General features: G+C 46.9%; 1 protein-coding gene across 2 annotated transcripts in view; it reads left to right on the forward strand.

The window, feature by feature from the left end:
• Nucleotides 1-17,461, forward strand: part of NEK8 (NIMA related kinase 8) — a 330,474-nt gene that overhangs the window by 79,885 nt on the left and 233,128 nt on the right. For both annotated transcript variants that reach the window (XM_085649141.1, XM_085649140.1), the window contains exon 4: nt 9,011-9,142. In XM_085649141.1, coding sequence (XP_085505267.1) covers nt 9,011-9,142 — 132 coding nt within the window. The remainder of the gene's footprint in view (nt 1-9,010; nt 9,143-17,461) is intronic.

Raw genomic sequence — 17,461 nt, forward strand, 5'->3', positions numbered from 1 at the left:
CTTTGGGAGCGTGAACAGCAGCTGGATCTTACGCAGAAAGCTTGGTCTAAAGCCCAGCCGAGGGAGAAGGTTAAAAAGGAAGGGTCATTCCAAAGTGTCAAAAGCCTTTGTGGTGTCCAGAAGGGCGGCTACGGCAGGAAGAGCTGGGTTGATCTGATGAATCACCGAAAAGATGGTACGTAGGTTGTGCGACATGGCATGGCCCCGGATGAACCTGGACTGGTCTGGGCGAGCAATAATTGGCATAAGTGGGAGAAGACGATTGGCCAGCAATTTGGCGTAAATTTTGTTGTCAGTGTTAATTAGTGATAGGAGGCAGTATGAGTCACAGCACTCGGAGGTTTATCCGGCTTTAGTAGGAGGGTTATCATGGCCTCTCGGAGAGAAGGGGGAAGTCGCCCCGTTTTGAGGGATTCGTTATACATGTCAGCAAGGTGGGGGGCCAGGAGGGGCGCATATTGCTTGTAAAAAGCAGGGGTGAGCCCATCCGAACCGGGGGCTTTATCACCCGGAAGGCCTGCAATGATTTTAGAGATCTCCTTGTGAGTAAATGGCTCATCCAGATACTCCCTATGACCATTACCAAGCGACAGCAATTCAATAGAATCGAAGTATTGGTCCATTATTTCTCTGGTGGGAGATGCTGCAGCAGCATAGAGCTGGGAGTAAAACTCTGAAATCCTATCAACGATGGCAGTGGGAGAGGTGGTCCTCCCCCGACCTCATCGCATAGAGCTGTGATGCAGGAAGAGGTGTGTGGTTGCCTGAGGAGGTTTGCGAGGAACTTGCCTGGGTGATCACCCTCGCAATAGCGGCAGGCTCGGGCATCTCTGCCGAGGAATGAGAGCTCCCTATCGGCCTCCTCGCGGAACTCTGTGAGTTTGGCTGTGATGCTAGCGAGTTTATCAGAGCAAGGGTCTTGACATTATTTAAGGTCTAGGGCTTTGATATCTTTTTCCAAGCTTTCAAGGGTTCCCCGAATAGATTTGAGTACCCCCGATTGCTTGGCAATACACTCCCCCCGGATCACAACCTTGAAGAGCTCCCAGAGGATCGAGGGCGACTTGACGGAGCCCACGTTGCGCTCAAAGTAAGTAGGGATAGCCCCGCGGATATCCTCTCGAAAGGCGGCGTCGCTGAGGGCATTGGGTGGCAGGCGCCATGCAAACATTCGGCAGAGTGTGAGTACGAACCGCACGCATAGGTGCACAGGGTGCGAGCCATGTGATCCACAGAGGTGGTCCAGGAGGCAACGTCGAAGGTGATAATCCAAAGGTCGAGGCAGGACCAGGAGCCACGCTCGCCTGACATACATGTGCACTCGCGGTCAGTAGGGCGCACATGCCGCCAGGCATCCAGTAGTGAGTTGTCGTCAACGATGGAGTGGAGGAGAGCAGTGGCCGGCGGGTGCTGAATGCTGTCACCCGAGCAGTCCAGCTTCTGTGAAGGTGCTATGTGTTAAAGTCACCCCCCCTCCCCTCTCCCCCATATCAGCGAATGAGGTCCCAGTGAAGAAATGAGCTGCCAAACATGCATGAAAAAGCCTGGATCATCAGTGTTGGGGCCATAAATTGCCGTTAGTATCAGTGGTTTGTTGTAAAGAGTGCCAGCAAGTATCACATAGCGACCCTCGGCATCGAAGATGGAGTGGGTACCGTACCAGGGGAGGCCCCTTCTAAAAAGAATGGAAACGCTGCATGAATAATTTGAGTAATAGGCAGTGTAGGACTCTCCCCAGTGGCAGGACTGTAATCTAGATAACATGGCAGGAAGCAGGTCTGTCTCTTGAAGGAAACAAATGTCTACGCGGTGTCTGATGAGCTGTGAATGCATAAGACGTGCTTTATGTTTGTCTTTCAGACCACAAATGTTCCAAGTCCAGAGGACAGTGTCAGTCATTTGGCAGCGATGGAGTGTTGAGTGACACAGTGCCAACAGTGCCAACAGTGGGGGAGGAAAGCGTGTGATACTGGAGCGGTGTGGTGCATAATACCTAGAAGTGCGTACATATAGTAACATGCCGAAATCAAAACAACTGAAACAATTAAAGAGGCCCAAGAAAAAATCTCCATCCCACCCTCCTCCCACTCCAACCCCCCCAATTAGGTTGGGAATCCAAACCACCCCCACCCAGGGATCCCAAACTTGGACATTGGAATATGCGACTGGGAATCATCCCGATGGGTCTGCGTGGGCATCGCAGTCAACCCTTAGCCATATTGGCAGGGTGGCCAGGCATGGTGTGGTGCAGCGGGAGGCTGCTGAGGGAAAAAGCGTGTGGTCCTAGGAAAGTGGACGATTGTAGGCAAAACTGACTGGGTAATTAAGCTATCCTCTGGGCCCAAGTAACCCCTATGCAACAAGCGCCCATACATCACAAGCCAACATAGCGTACAATGGTACAGGTCAACATATATTATAGCATGGTGTGCAACAGTGCAGTAAAAAGAGCGCATCGAGAAAACAGCATGAAGAATATGCAACAGTGAGGCTTGGCTAGACCTATAAGAGTTAATCATTATCGCTTGTGTGACAGTCTGCTGGCTTGGTGCAGCGGCTGCGTGGGGAGTACTTCTGCAGCTGCTTCGCAAACTCAAGGGCGGCCTTGGGGTTAGTAAAGTATTTGGGCTTCTCCCCAAAGCGTGATGCGGAGTTTGGAGGGGTAGAGCATCACATATGTGATGTGGAGTTGCTGCAGGATACGCTTGGCAGGAAGGAAGTCTCTTCGGGCCTCCTGGACTGACAGCATGAAATCAGGGTAAAAGGATAACGTGTTGCCCTGATGGCAGACCTCCCACAGCTCCCGAGCCCTGCGTAGGATGGAGTCGTGGTCCCGATAGTTCAGCAGGCGAGCGATGATGGGCCTCGCCGGAGCCCCAGATGGAGGCCGGGGGCAAAGTGATCTGTGTGCCCGTTCAATAATGAAGTGGGTGGACAGGACAAAGCCAAAGGTGTAGCAGAGGAGGGTTTAGAGGTAATCTTCCATTCTCCCCGTCGCAGTGGACTCCGGTAGGCCAACAATCCGGATGTTATTCCTCCGGGAGCGCGCCTCCAAGTCCCCGTTCTTGGCACGAATAACTTATGAATAGCCCTGTGGGCTCTGGTGTCCTCAGCGTCCGAAACCCTTGTCTCGAGCTGATACGTGAGTCATGCGAGTCCACCCTTTGCTTCACCTGATCCAGGCGGAATGTTAGGTGGTCTAATTTTGCGTCAATGGATTGGAGGCTAAATCGGACTTCTAGAAGGATGGTCTGGAGCCCATCATCCTGATCACCAGGGATGTTGGTCTGGGTGGATTGATCACCTGCAACAGGGAGAGTCTCGCTACTCTTGCCTGCACCGCGCCCTGAGAAGGTGATTTTGGGCTGCCTGATGTCTCTTTTCCCCATGGTGGCCCGCGGTGGAGTGACAGCAGAAAGAATAGGCACGTAGAGGAACTTCAGATGTGTGAGAGCTCTCCGAGTCAAGGGCTGAGTCAGCCAAGCGGGGAAGGAAGGAGGATGCTGAGAGGTGGCTCCAAGATGGCCGTGCAGGGCTGCAGGGGACCGGAAGGCCAAGACTGGGTCCCCGGAACCAACTGCGCGGCAGGACTCAGAGGTAGGGTGACAGGCACAAGCAATATCGTCCCAGATGCCACCAGTAATAATGAGAGCAGACACAAGGAGACTGTTCATCTTGCACCGGTGGTGATATGCAGCAGTCCACCACCAGTGCCCCAGGCAAGGCCTCCGGGACACTCCAGTGTCAGCGATGGTGCAGGGACCGCAGACCGGAATTGGGAGAAGCCCCAGGCGCAGAGTTCCTTTGCCACAGTGGATGTGGGTGATTTTCAGTGTTGGCTGCGCGTGTGCGGCAGCTCGTTCCCAGGGCCGGTAATGGGAGAGTCACCTAGCGTATGCCCCGCCGTGTCAGGTACTTAGGGTCTGTCAGGAGCAGAAAGACGGTACTACCGGTGTGCAGATTCCCCTACCCCCATTCCCCCTCCCCCGTCGCCTAGGGTCACGTGGGAGCAGGAAGAGTTGGGCCGCAGTTCAGAGGTTCAGAGTCCAGAGTCCAGAGTGCGTGTGGCAGCCTTACTTGATCGTGCGCTGGGTACGGTAGCACGGTCGTCGTTGTTCCCAGGCAGTTGGCAGGCAGGCAAAGCCCCAGGCCGGCGGGCTGGGCCGCAGCCTCAGGTCCCACGCAACGCTGAAGCAGCCGTAGGCCGCACCCCACCCCCAAGCCGCGATCCCGTATCGGAGTGGGCCGGACCCCTGGAGGTAGGGCGACACTGCCCCGAGCACAGGGCAGCTGCAGCAGGGCACCACTCAGGCCCGGACAGGAGGTCCATGTCGGCCGGGCAGCAACACCAGCCCATGCAGGAAGTAGCCCAGCAAGCAGGACTGGCCAGCGTAGGCCCCCCTGTGCCGCGAGGCAAGCGCGAAGTCGACCAGGCTCACAGTGCGGCTAAAGCTCCCGCCGTCGTCCCCTGTGGCCTCCAGGTGATTCAGCAGGTGGGTGTGATGCAGGGGTGAGGTTTGGCAGCAGGATGCCAACCACTGCTGACGGATTATGCCGGATGAGATTGCGTGGCTGGCAGAACTCGCTCAGCGCGCAACCATCTTGCCGCTGACGAGACCACGCCCCCGGGATCGACCACTAATTGACTTGAATTTGCTCAGTATTCCTGTTGTCACCAGTCCTAGGTTTGAAGGAGCTTCGCAGGGGAGGAGGCGCCATTTACCCTAGGCTGTGGTTGGCCTTATGTCTTCTCAGCCTTCATTTTTGGAATAATAACTTTGGGTCTGGAGAATTTCTAATTTTGCCCAGTTGTCTTCTAGAGTAAGACGTCTTTGGTCTCTGGCTCAGGTGGCTTTGAGGCGGATTGTTTATTGCAGTCATGACCTTATTTGAATACATTTTTATTCTGTCTGTTCACATTTAAAAAATACCAATCCTCGTGAGGATGGGGAAGTAGTTGTTGTTAACGCAATTTGGTGTCAGTTGCCTCCAAAATCCAGAGGGCTAGAATGAAAACACCTGTGTGTGCAAGCAGGAGCAACAAAGAGAGGGGGTACTTTCCATGAGAGGAGGCCAGTGCCAAAAAAAGCTGAGACCGAATGCGCGAGGATACAAACTAATAATGTGTGGTGTCTTCTGTATCACACCTTCACACTGATGTCGGCTCCTAAAGGAAATCCTAGTGGGTTCTTCCCTCCTCTCCCCTATCCTCCTTCCCAAAGGATAGTGCAGACAGTAATGTATAAACTCAGTGCAAAAAGGCATTGCTCTAAAACAGCTTGACCGTTTCTTTACAGTGTATTGATATTTAGTCGGCCTTTGCCTCCATATTTGAGGTCATAAAACGATTCACCACGTCTCTGTATTCATGTCCTTTTATGTTAAAAAAAAGTAACTTTTTCAAGGCTCAGATGCTTGAAATGACACAGGTTCTCGTTCAACAATCTTCTATTACAGTCACCATCTTGAATGTGCCTTTTAACACTGACTTTGTATACTCGAAATGCATCTCTTGTTTCTGACAGACCTGTGCCTTGAGGGGAAGACTGTTCTGGAGGCTTGGCAGCCTTTGCAGCCTGCTGTTGAGTCCGGGTTCTCATTCTGATCCCAGCAAGACACAAAAGGACAGTGGAGATCCATAGTAGAACCCCCAGAGACTGGGTCCAGCAGCTGGGGCCAATCTGTTGAGTATTGGTGGTTACCTTACTTAACTATACCATGAGGCCGGCAACTAGGCTTGGTCCCTTAGCATAGCTGAGCTTTAACTTTTGTCTGAGGCCCTCATTACTAGTTGCTTGGAGTGGTATTCTCTCGGGGAATATCTCTCTGGGCAGCTACAGGCTTTCCGGTGTCTTTGGGCCCGAATCAAGGGGTCCTGGTAATTCCAGGCTCGGAGACACTGAACCTGGAGACTAGTAAGGACCTGTGAGGACTGTGGGCAGCTGCTGCGCCCAAGCCCCTGGTCGCTCTCATACTTCAGCACGGGGAAGCAGAAATACCCCCCCAAAGTAAAAGAAACTCTGCCCTCCCTCTACCTCCGTGCCCTCCATCTCCCCCAGAGCCAAGAAGAAAAGCCCCTGTAGTATTTACCACCTGCTCTAAGCAGGTAGCAAATGTAGTCAGATGTGGGCTGTTATTTCCTCAGGTAGGGGGAATAACATGAATTTGGAACCTGGTATTCCCTATTCTCTGGAAAATAACTAGAAGATCCTGTGAACACATGTGAAGATACAGGCCAGAATTGTTAATCCCGGCTCCGCTATCTCCCTGCAGAGTTGATGGGGGGACTCGTAATGAAGGCTTAAGTCTCGTATAGGATGTTGGAGAGCGGTTTTTCCAAAGTTTAAATGCCTAATTGGTACATTTCTCTCTGCCATTGGATAGGATGCCATGTTAGTGACATAGGGTAGATGTTGCTCTGAGCTTCTTACTGCTTTAGGACGGGGTGTCACGTTTTCATTGACATACAGAAGAGCCTGATTATGTGCACACTTCCGAAAAACAATAATGATTATCCGGCACTGAAGGCATGACCACACCTCTTTTTATCCTGAATGCGCCCACAGTTAAAATGAAGTTTTATGGAAGGCAGTGTGCACTTTCCTGGAAGTCCATCATAGAAGGCATTCCAGGACCCCAGTCTGGAATAATGGCTGGATGTTTCACCGAAACAAGTGCTGTGTGAGTTTGATTTTTTATAGTCAGTTAACGACTTCTACACTACTTTAGCTACTAGACGAATGTACATGTTTGTACAAACAGGTAACCTTTCATTTTCTAGGAAACCATAAGGACTACCCCCCCACCTAAAAAAGGGAGTGCACTTCTTGTGTGGGTGGTTCCGCCTTTTACCTAAAAAAATAATCAACTTTGCTAACTGCAGGCAACTGTGGTTCTTCTAATCATGGATCTAATCTTAATGTTCCATTATCTGATTGGACATCCCAGGATCCATGATGACACCCAGATATATTGGTGTGTTATCAGTGTATGATTCATAATGAATGGGCAGGTCTTTCATTATGGTGAAAGGGGTGGGGGAATACAAACACTGCAAATGATCAGAAGAGCAGTGAACCTCGGGTGACAAAAAATGCTATTGATTGTCGTTCCCGCAGACATAAGTGAACCATGGACCATCCAGGAGAGCAATACCATGAAGAACATACTAGCAGAGATAGATGGATGGTCAACTGGGAATAGCCTCTGCCGGTTGCTTCAGTGATTAACAGAAGCAAATGTTGCAGAGTGAAGAGGGACCAAAGGAGTTGCATGTGCCTCATTTGTCATGGTATGAATGTCGCCCTAGACCTACAGGAGTTTAATTCTAAGGATCTCATGAAAATTAGTGCAGCACAGGCCCTGCCTCCGGTGGGCTTTTGCAGGATCAGATGCCAAATTTGCAGATCCCCACAGGATTGGAATGGATCGTTTTGTCTATAGTACTCCTGCCAGTGCTGTAGGATCCCTTTGGACAACCTCCAAAGTGCGGGCTTCTGAAATAAGATTATCATCCCTGACACTGAGTTTTCACCCTACGCTTGTTGGCCATTGGTCATTTTTCCTGCCGGCCGGACTGAAGATTATTAAGGTGCTCATTCTGAGTCCCACTGACTCTTAGTGTAATACTAATGACTCAAATGAGAATTGTCAACAAATTACTGACGTACTACGGGTGGAAATAATGGGTTCATGGTTTCAAAATATATCTGGTGAGACAAAATCAACTTCAGCACAAATCAAGCCAAACCCAACCTTCTCGATTTTATTTTGACTGTCCCAGAGGACATTCTCACTTTGTTTCCATTTTTTATTTTTGTTATTACATCATTTCTAGTGTTATTTGGGTTTTTAATATATTCTGCTGCACCATTTGTAGGTTAGGTTTAATGCTAAATGGTGATTTTGCATCCGTTTTTAACAATATATTGTAGGTTTGTGCTTTTTATTGTGTACAGTGACTTTTTTACATGCACTGTAATAATCTTTACACAAAAATGAATATTGGCCATTCACATGAGTCATTTACTTTTCTCTTATGAGCGTAAACAGTGGTTTACTGTATTTTTGCTGGAGTTAGCTTAGCCTAAGTGTTTGCTCATTTTAGTAACAAACCAATCCATTTTTCACACCCTGTTTTCTGACTTCTCTTGATCACAGAATTTACCCAAGCACTTATTTATGCATTATGGAAAGAATCATGGCACAAATGTATTATTTTTTGATTTAAAAATGTTTAAAAACTTTACGTGCTTTTTTTTATACACAAAAACCTTTTTGCTCTCAGGTTTGTATTATTTTTCTGAGTTAGCAATTTCCTCGCTACCTGACCCCCTGGCTCTGTCGTTATGATTTATAGAAATGTTTGGATATTTATTTTCCCTATATCTCCATAAAACATTGTTGTACTTTTTTTTGCATCTTTTTCCTTTTCCTTACTTCTGACATCATTTCTCCCTAACCTCTTTTTCATGCTCCCTTTTCCCGTTGTGTATTTTTTTATTGCAAAGTGTTTCACTGTCTTTGCTTGGCAACACTTGTCAAAATACGAAATTGTACACAATACTGCCAAAAACACCAATAACGTGCTGACTATGAGCTGTTGAATAAGGTTGCAACTTTTTGCAGAAGCATGCTTAACCTCTTTTTTTATCTCTCGCTACCTAGAGTTTTAATTTGAGCCCAGTCTGTTTTGATACTTAAAGATGTTTTTTCATGGATGGGGTTGTGTTGGTTTGTGGAGTTAAGTGGATATGTTGAATTTCACGATCAGTGGCTTAGTGATATATATGTCTAACTCTTCTTTCTCTCTCACACTGTCCTAGTCACACTCTCCTCCCCTCGATCTCCTATCTCATGCCTTCTTTATTCATCCCTTTTCTCTCTTTCTTACTCCATACGTTGCTCTCTCCCTTGCCTGTCTTTCCCCTGCTTGCCTTTTCGCTTCCCCTCTTTAAAATACATATTGATTTCGCTCATCCTCCACATAACTCTCTCCTGACTCCTGCAGGTTGTGGGGACTCCATGTTACATCTCTCCCGAGCTGTGTGAAGGGAAGCCGTACAACCAGAAGAGCGATATCTGGGCCTTGGGCTGTGTGCTCTATGAACTGGCCAGCCTGAAGAGAGCCTTCGAAGCTGCAGTAAGGACCACAGGCTTTTGTGTATGGTAGTGGGTATGGAGGGTACAACTCACTGAACAGGAACAAGTTTACAGTCAATGCTTTTCACACCTCAGACCAAGTTTGCAAAGGTAAACTTAGACGTTTGGTCTAAACTTAAACCAAACGTCTATGTTTGCAACTTTGGGAATTCACAAAGGGCATTTACAAGTACTATCTTTATGTCCGCACCCGGGGCGGATCTCCGTATTCTCATTGTTTTCTTTAAAAAAGGTAGGAAACCCCTTTACATTGACACCAGGTTACCTGTAGATTTAACCAGCTAGAAATCAAATCCCACATCTTGGGAGGGATTCACTACAGGACAATGACATTGCAATGTTTTTAAAATGTAGCATTGATGTTTCTGTTTGGAATCTAGTTTAGTAATCTGTTGATTCCTTATCTAGCCAATGGGTTGGAATGCAACATGTTCACTCTTCCTGTCTTTTAGCCTCTGTTTAGAGGGATATTGAGTGTGAGACTTTGGTGCATAATCACCCTCTTGCATCCTGAAAATAGTGCTCTGGTTTTGCAGCACTGTGTGGTATTTTGGCTACGCTTCTTATATTCTTTCTATAAGCTCCTCGGTTCTTTATTTTACTGTATGTAGATATCACAATTATTTGCTATACCATATATAGGTTTTGCTGATAATTGCATATGCTCTTCCTTAATTCAGAAATATTCTGCTACACTCTCTGTATGCTGCACAATACTCTGTTGACTCCAACATCCTCAGGGGCACCTTCTATAAACCCTGAAATACTCAATCCTATGCTCTATATGTTCCACAATACATTGTGCGGTTGATGCTGGTTTCTCTAATGGAGGTCTACAAGGGCCAGGTTCCTACAAGATTTTCAGAATATTCATGTAAATAAAAATCCAACCTTTAATGTAAGTGTGGCCTATATATGTAGTGAGTAGTTATCTTGAAATTCTGCAGAGGATCCATCGGCTGTCCTGGATCTAATTTGGATACTTGGCTGGGGTTAAAGAGGCGCCACCTCTCCCTAGTGTACAGATCGGAGATCTAGGTATTGAGCGCACCATTGGGAAGGATGGGAGTAAGCGGGCAGCCAAGGGATCATGCGGTAACAACAGTAACAACATCAATGCCACCCAGGAATAACCTGAGAGATTAAGGCCACCTAGTAAGAGCACATGTGTCGATCTACCACCAGAATCGCACCCTTTCACCGTGGTCATGATAGGAGTACCTACTTTAAGAGAGGGCAAGTTAGAAAACTATATTGAACTGAAGAATAAGGTTAGCCATTGGCTATCTCAACATAGGCCCATTCCCCCATATTTAAACGGTCAAATACTTCATGTCAGAAGACTAAATTGGGTGGGACAGAGACAAAAGGACTATGAAGGTGACTGTATTATTATAAATTTCAAAGACAGACGTTTAGTAAACTATATTAGTGGGTGGAGGGAGGGTGGTTTGGAGAGTAGAATTCAAACAGTGGACCTTACCTATTTTTACCCACCCTCCCCGCTTGCCCAAAGAAACCTGTCGCAAAATTTTATTCAAGGGAAACAGGCATTTCGATTATTACGATAATCGACATATGGTTCAAAGCTACCCACGCTTCGTACCCATATACGAAGATGGGTATTTTGACTATTATGATAATCAATACAGGGTACACATCTATAATCACTTTGATGCCTTCAATTCCCAAGGTTTAGAGGGCGTGGATTGACCCTTTGAAGAAATTATGACACTACCAATTTCTAACCCACTTAAACTAAAAGGTAGTGCAATAATCAAAGAACAGGCCCAGGTAACCTTGAGCTCAGTAGATGAGTGGCTAGCCAGCCCCAATTCACTATTCATAAATACTTCTGGAGACCAGGACGAGATTAAGAAGCACCCAGAGCAACTGGCAGCCACCAATGAATCATTGACCCATAAAAAACCACCCAAAGATTTACCCCCATACACATGTGAACCTATAAGACTCCCAAAAACAAACCAGAATAAAGACTATGATTTAAAAATACTTAGTTGGAACGTTGCCGGCCTTGAACCCAGACTAAAGGATAAAGACTGGGTGGAGTTAATTACAAGGTACGACATAATTATGTTCCAAGAAACTTGGGCACCACATAATCTGCACATCAATGGGTTCCATTGCTATAACGTACCAGCGCGTAAAATACAACATGGTCGGGCTGTTGGTGGTTTGTTTATTGGTCTCAGTATAATGGCCGGGGGAAATCATAGGGCCATTGAGACTGACAATGTTAACATACAGGCCATTGAGTATAAGCGGAAAAACCCCTTTGTTTTAATAAATTTTTATAACAATGATTTCATAACAGTTCCAAATAAGAATTTTATAGCACTGTCTAATTTCATTTCCAAATTAGTTGATAGATGGGGGAAAATTGTTGGGCCCGAAATTGTTGTAGCTGGGGATTTTAATGCTCAGCTCCCAAGAAATACATGGCAGGCAGAACAGCGAAATGGACACCTTGCCAATCAAAGGGGTCAGGAACTGAGAGCTCTTCTAGATGACCATATCCTTAGTAATTTAATGGATTATGGACCAAAATTATTGCAGCAGCAGGTAGCCACACATAGAGGACTATCTAGTACCTCCACTATTGACTTCATCTTTGTCTCCCCGGGTATGGCTGATCGCATAATGGAAACTGACACGGTAGCTACTGAATTTGGGGATCACAACCCTGTAACTGTAACATTTAAACTAGCACCAAAACCGGTCTACAGTTCAATGCAGGGAGCTAAAGATCTAAGTGTAACCACTGATAAATTGCGGTTAAAATGGAAAGGCATAGACAAAGCAGCAATTATGGGATCTTTGTTAAGGGAAAATCAGCAGTGCATAGATCTCTGCCTAGATCAAACAACTAGTCGCCAGTTAATCATAACACATTTTAGCAAAATATGTGCCACAGTTAGGACTATGCTGATGGTCCAAGCCCCTCAGAGCTCTAAAGATCCCAGGTGGTTTGACCACAGCTGTTCCGTGGCAAACAGGAACCTACGCAAGACACTCACAGAAATTCCTAGAGTTGGAGCAAAAGTAAGTGCGGCAAGGAAGGCTTATAAACTAGCCCTAGAGAAAAGGAGATCTACGCTCCTGGGCGAACGTTGGGAAGCATTGGCCCTGACCGCAGGAAGGAAATCGAGTAATTTATTCTGGCCAGCAGTAAAAGAACTCCGGAACATGGGCCAACAATTTACCCCAATTAGCTGTACTATTTCTGCTAGTTCCTGGGAACTACATTTCTCTAAAATTTACGCCACCCCGGTAAAAGATCCAATTACTAACATCCCTGAAACCTCTGCCAATTTAAAGATAACTATAGGAGAAGTGGAGGAGGCAATCGCCCAGAGCCTTGGCAATAAGGCCCCTGGCCCAGATGGGCTTCCGATAGATCTCATCAAATGGCAACCTGTTTTTTGGGCACCCATATTGGTGAATGTTTTTAATAGTCTGCCCGAATCAACAATGCCTGATACATGGAGTACTAGCATAATAGTCCCAATCTACAAGAAAGGGGATAGGTCTGATCCTATAAATTACAGGCCAATCTCATTGCTAGACAATACACTGAAAATATTAGGCTGTGTCATTTACAATAGATTAATTATATGGACAGAGGTAACTGGGATATTATCCCCCTGTCAATTAGGATTCAGATCAAGGGTCGGCACAGTGAAACAATGCCGTAATCTCAAATTAATTATTGATAAATACAACATTGCCCGCTCTGCACCTATTTATTTAGCTTTTATGGATTTGTCATCCGCCTTTGATTTGGTTAACCGGTCCAAACTCTGGACTATTTTATTAGAGTACGGATTGGATATCTCCCTGGTCCACTTTTTAGCCTTTTTACACACGGACCTAAAGTCGAGAGTGAGAATAGGCGTAGGCGGGGAACTGTCTGGATCCATTGAAATTGGAAGAGGAGTTAGACAGGGGTGCGTTTTAACACCCCTGCTCTTTATTATTTACATAAATGGGCTTAGTAATTACCTCGCAAAGTTTAAACCAGATGTACCCTTAATAAATGGTAAACCCATACCCACTTTTCTGTACGCAGACGATGCAGTGTTAATGGGCCGTACGCCTAACTCGCTCCGTTCTTTAGTTCTTGATTTTAGTACATTTATGGATGACCTGGACTTACAAGTCAATTTCAAAAAATCCTTTATAATGGCATGTGGTCCAGGCAAACGACGACTGAGCCCCATACAGGCCGGGGGAGAAAAACGTATTGCAACCAATACCTTTCCGTACCTGGGTGTGACCTTTGCTGCAAATGGCTCGTGGTCTGGGCAGTTGGCCCAGGCCACGAGCAAATTCTCAAAGGCCACTAATTCGATTTTAAGTATTCCCAAACCAAAGAGATCGGGAGTCATTAAGGCGATTGCTAAGATTTTTCAACTTCAATGTGTCCCAGTGGCAACTTATGGAGCAGAAGTTTGGGGCAGTGGGAGCAGCATCTCTATTCAACGAGTAGAGAATCGGTTTTGTAGGAGACTATTAAATGTGCCAATTTTTACATCTAATTTTATTACACATTATGAATTAAACTTACATTTTATCTCAGATTTTGTCAGTTCCCGACCAGTGCTATTCTGGCACTCAGTCTGGATGAACAAATCAGCGTCACTTACGCAAGAGATATTAACCAATTGTCTAAGCTGCGATAGGGGGCTGAAGATCCCGTGAATTTCTTATATACACACAAATTTGCGAGAAATAGGCATGGACAATATTTTTATTAATCCCACCCATGCCAGCAAAATTAAGAAATCCGAATTAAAAGAGGCATTAAGTGTACTGTACTCCCAAAAGAGACTCAGGAGGGAACTAGAGAAACCAACAGTTACGAGGTACATGGATATAGCAGTACCCAGATACCCCCTCGCATTATATTTAACACTAAAACTGACAAATTGGGAAAGAAGTCTTTTATGTCGTTTGAGGGCTGGAACTATTAGGTATCTGTTAAATTTCCCTCTGGGCTATCAGGAAAGTGCTACTATGATGAGCTGTCCCTGTAACGGGCAAAGCAAACAAAGTGATTTGCACTTCTTTTTTCTCTGTAATTTTTACTCAATGTACACAAAACGGTTTTTAATTTCCTATTTTAAAAAATTTAGACCAATTAGTTTGGTCAAATCTTATCAGGCACTGTTAACACTTGGAAATGAGGAAATAATTTTACGTGTTTGTAGTTTTTTAAAGATTGCTGTCCATGCGCGCAGAACAATGTAAATGTAAATAATGATGTGTTTTAATCTGCATGTTTTTTACTGGGAAATTTGATTTTTCTCATGTGTTATAAGATGTGTGTAGGAGAGTAGGGTCTGCTATCCTATGGTCACCCCAAATTTTTGCTTTTTGCTTCACTGGTTTTTGACATATTGAGGCTGTGGGCCTGCCAATCAGACCCCCAGCCTGCTGTTCTCTCTACTAAATTAAAACTATGCACCCTAGGTGCATAACCAATTGGAAGTGGATCACCCTGTCAGCCCCTGTACCAGTGTACACTAGGTACCCAGGGCATTGGTGTACCCAAGGCCTGCCAGGGGCTGAAGCATGTATTATGCCACCCCAGGCTTGGCCTAACAATCTGACACAACTGGCTGATCACTCAGCTGGGGTAAGTTGGTGTAATCACCTCTTACTTAGGTGTAGTATACCTATACCTAACCTTAAATGGGACACCTGGTAACCTATAAGTCACTCCTATGGCAGGCCTTAACAATCCTGAAGGCAGAGTGCTTGGTTCCATGTGAGATGGTGCTCTGGCATGAGCTGAGCATGTCTGCAGTGGTCGGAACAACTTCCTTCTACTGTTTCCAGATATCGTCATACCATATACTCTTAAGTGCATTATGAACCTCGCGGTTAAATGCTATCTTTGGTTTGGCTTTATCAAAACATGTCGAGTAAGGTGTCATACGAATTGGAATACTAACCCCTCGCCAATTCTGGCGACGGGGTTAGCATTCCACCCTTCTAGAGGGACACGACATGTACAGTACCTGAAACCCGGGTAAAATCAGACATAGCCTCAGATCCACAAAATGGATGCTGCCACCACAGACACAAGTCTGCCCTCCTGCTGCTGGGAGTCCTTCCAGCTTGGGAGGTGTGGACAAAGGGTTTCCTGCCAGGGGAGGTGCGTGCACCACCCCAGACAGGATTTTGTGTATTGGTCAGGTAGGGCTTGAAAGAAACCAGACATGCCTGTGGCTCACAAGGAGCCTCGGTGCATATGCCAGTTCAAACCGGTCCTGGGGCACACCAGTCCCGGGCCTGGGGCGAGCTGGACAAAGGATTGGGGGTGTAACCACCCCCCTTCCTGGTCCCACCCATAGGGAGGGACCTAGCAGGTAGTCCGGCCCCTAGAATCCGCTTAAAGGTAGGAGCTGTGTCCTAAGACTTCAGACATCCTGGAATCAACTTAAAACTAAGAAGAAGACGGGAACTTCGACGCTCTGCTGCACAGAGGACTGAAGCCAATCTCCCCTGTGGTCAGGGAGTGACCACCTTGCTAACGCAAGCACCATCCAGCGAATCAACGTCTGCTTTGCCGCCGCCTCCCGCCGGAGCCCGAGCCCAGAGACTGACAAGACCTGGACCTCCAGACCTCTCACCGCCCGATCCACAGTCCCTGAAAAGAGGAGACCCGTGGAGGCACCGAGACACGTGGAGCCAGCCATCTTGGAACGACTACGACAAGCTGACAAGTGCAACAACCGAGGCTCCCTCCAAGTTGTGCTTTGGGATCTGAGAAGCCCAACACCCGAGCAGCATCTGCACCAAAGGTGAGCCCTCCAGCATCTCCACGATCTGCGTGGGGCCCTTCTGCATTTTGCCACTCGACGCGCCTAACCGGTTGCTGGCCCGCTGGCTAGTAGCCATCTTGGCGACGAACTTCAAGAAATACACCGCTGGTCTGGTTGCTCCAGACTGGCCCTTGCTCCCCTCCAAAGGAGCAGTCCTTCTGACCTTGCTGGTCAGAACCATCAGCTTATTTCCTTTTCCTACAACAATTGCTTTTGCCAAGGCTTGTTTGCTTCGATCAAGTCGCCGACACCGCCGACAGCGAGAGCCTGCGTGGGACAGCTCGTGACTCGACTCCTGGACGTCGTCGACCTCCAGGGACCACGTGGCTGCAGAGACAAGCTACCCCTTTCTTCCTGTTTGCACCCGACATTGCCTGGTACCCACCTGGTGCCACGCTGGTCACTGGCTAGTGACTGTGAACACTGTCCCCTCTGCTTACAGGTCTTCAACATCTCCGATCCACTCTTGGATCCACTGCATCTCTCCCGGACCGACCGCCTGCAGCATCTTTGTCTTCAAGCTCCACGGAACAGATAGAAGAAACCCGACGCACTTCGAGGCCTATGCACCCGCTTCCTGTGGGTGAGGTAAAGCTGGCACACCTGTGCCCAAGTGTAGTATTACATCTCTAGTGCCTGTGTTCCAAATCTTGAGTTCCTAGTCCATCCGGAAGATCCTCTTTGCAGTAACTTTGTACTTTTTACGCACCCATTGAAACCTATGGGAGCACGCGTGTGACTATTTGCTCTGCACACGCCACCCGTGGACCTCCTGGTCACTAACTGACGTTAGCTCCTTGTAGGCCCAGCGATTCTAGAGGCCCTAGGCCTTTTCCCTTTTCTGTTCGTGGTACTTATACCACTATTTTAGTATATGGTTTGAGTGGCCACCAGGGCCTATCCATATAACGTGCAACTTCTGTGTATTCTGTGATAATCTTGTTTGACGATTTGTGCTCCTGTGCTCATAAAGAGACTAGGGGTCACTTTGAGAAATAAATACATATATATTTTGAATATATATCTGTGTGGTGTCCTTTCATTGGTATAAAAGGGGGTTGCATTTGGTAAAACAGCTGGCTTAACACGCTTCACGAGTTTAGCCTCAAAGACTGCTTAGCCTACGCTACCACTAGGGCAGCTAGTCCGAAAAGGTTGACTTACAACCACACCATAAGGGTTGCTTGGCATGGTACAAGGTGATCACTTTAACTAGTGAGCATCATATACCAGGCCAACTTCTCACAATGTGCTTTTATGAGTTGTTACAATTCGAATAAAGATTCTTTGAACTTGAATTTGGATACTCATTCTCTGTAGGCTTGTGTTCTACTCTCTTCAACCATTTTGGTTTCTGTGTCCTTTCTCAGCACCACAGTATTGTGTTTTACTCACTATAGCCTGCACACCACTTGGCAGCGTGCACTGCTATCTCCATGCTACACTGT

This window comes from Triturus cristatus, chromosome 3_2, assembly GCF_964204655.1.
Source record: "Triturus cristatus chromosome 3_2, aTriCri1.1, whole genome shotgun sequence".
Classification (NCBI taxonomy): Eukaryota; Metazoa; Chordata; class Amphibia; order Caudata; family Salamandridae; genus Triturus; species Triturus cristatus.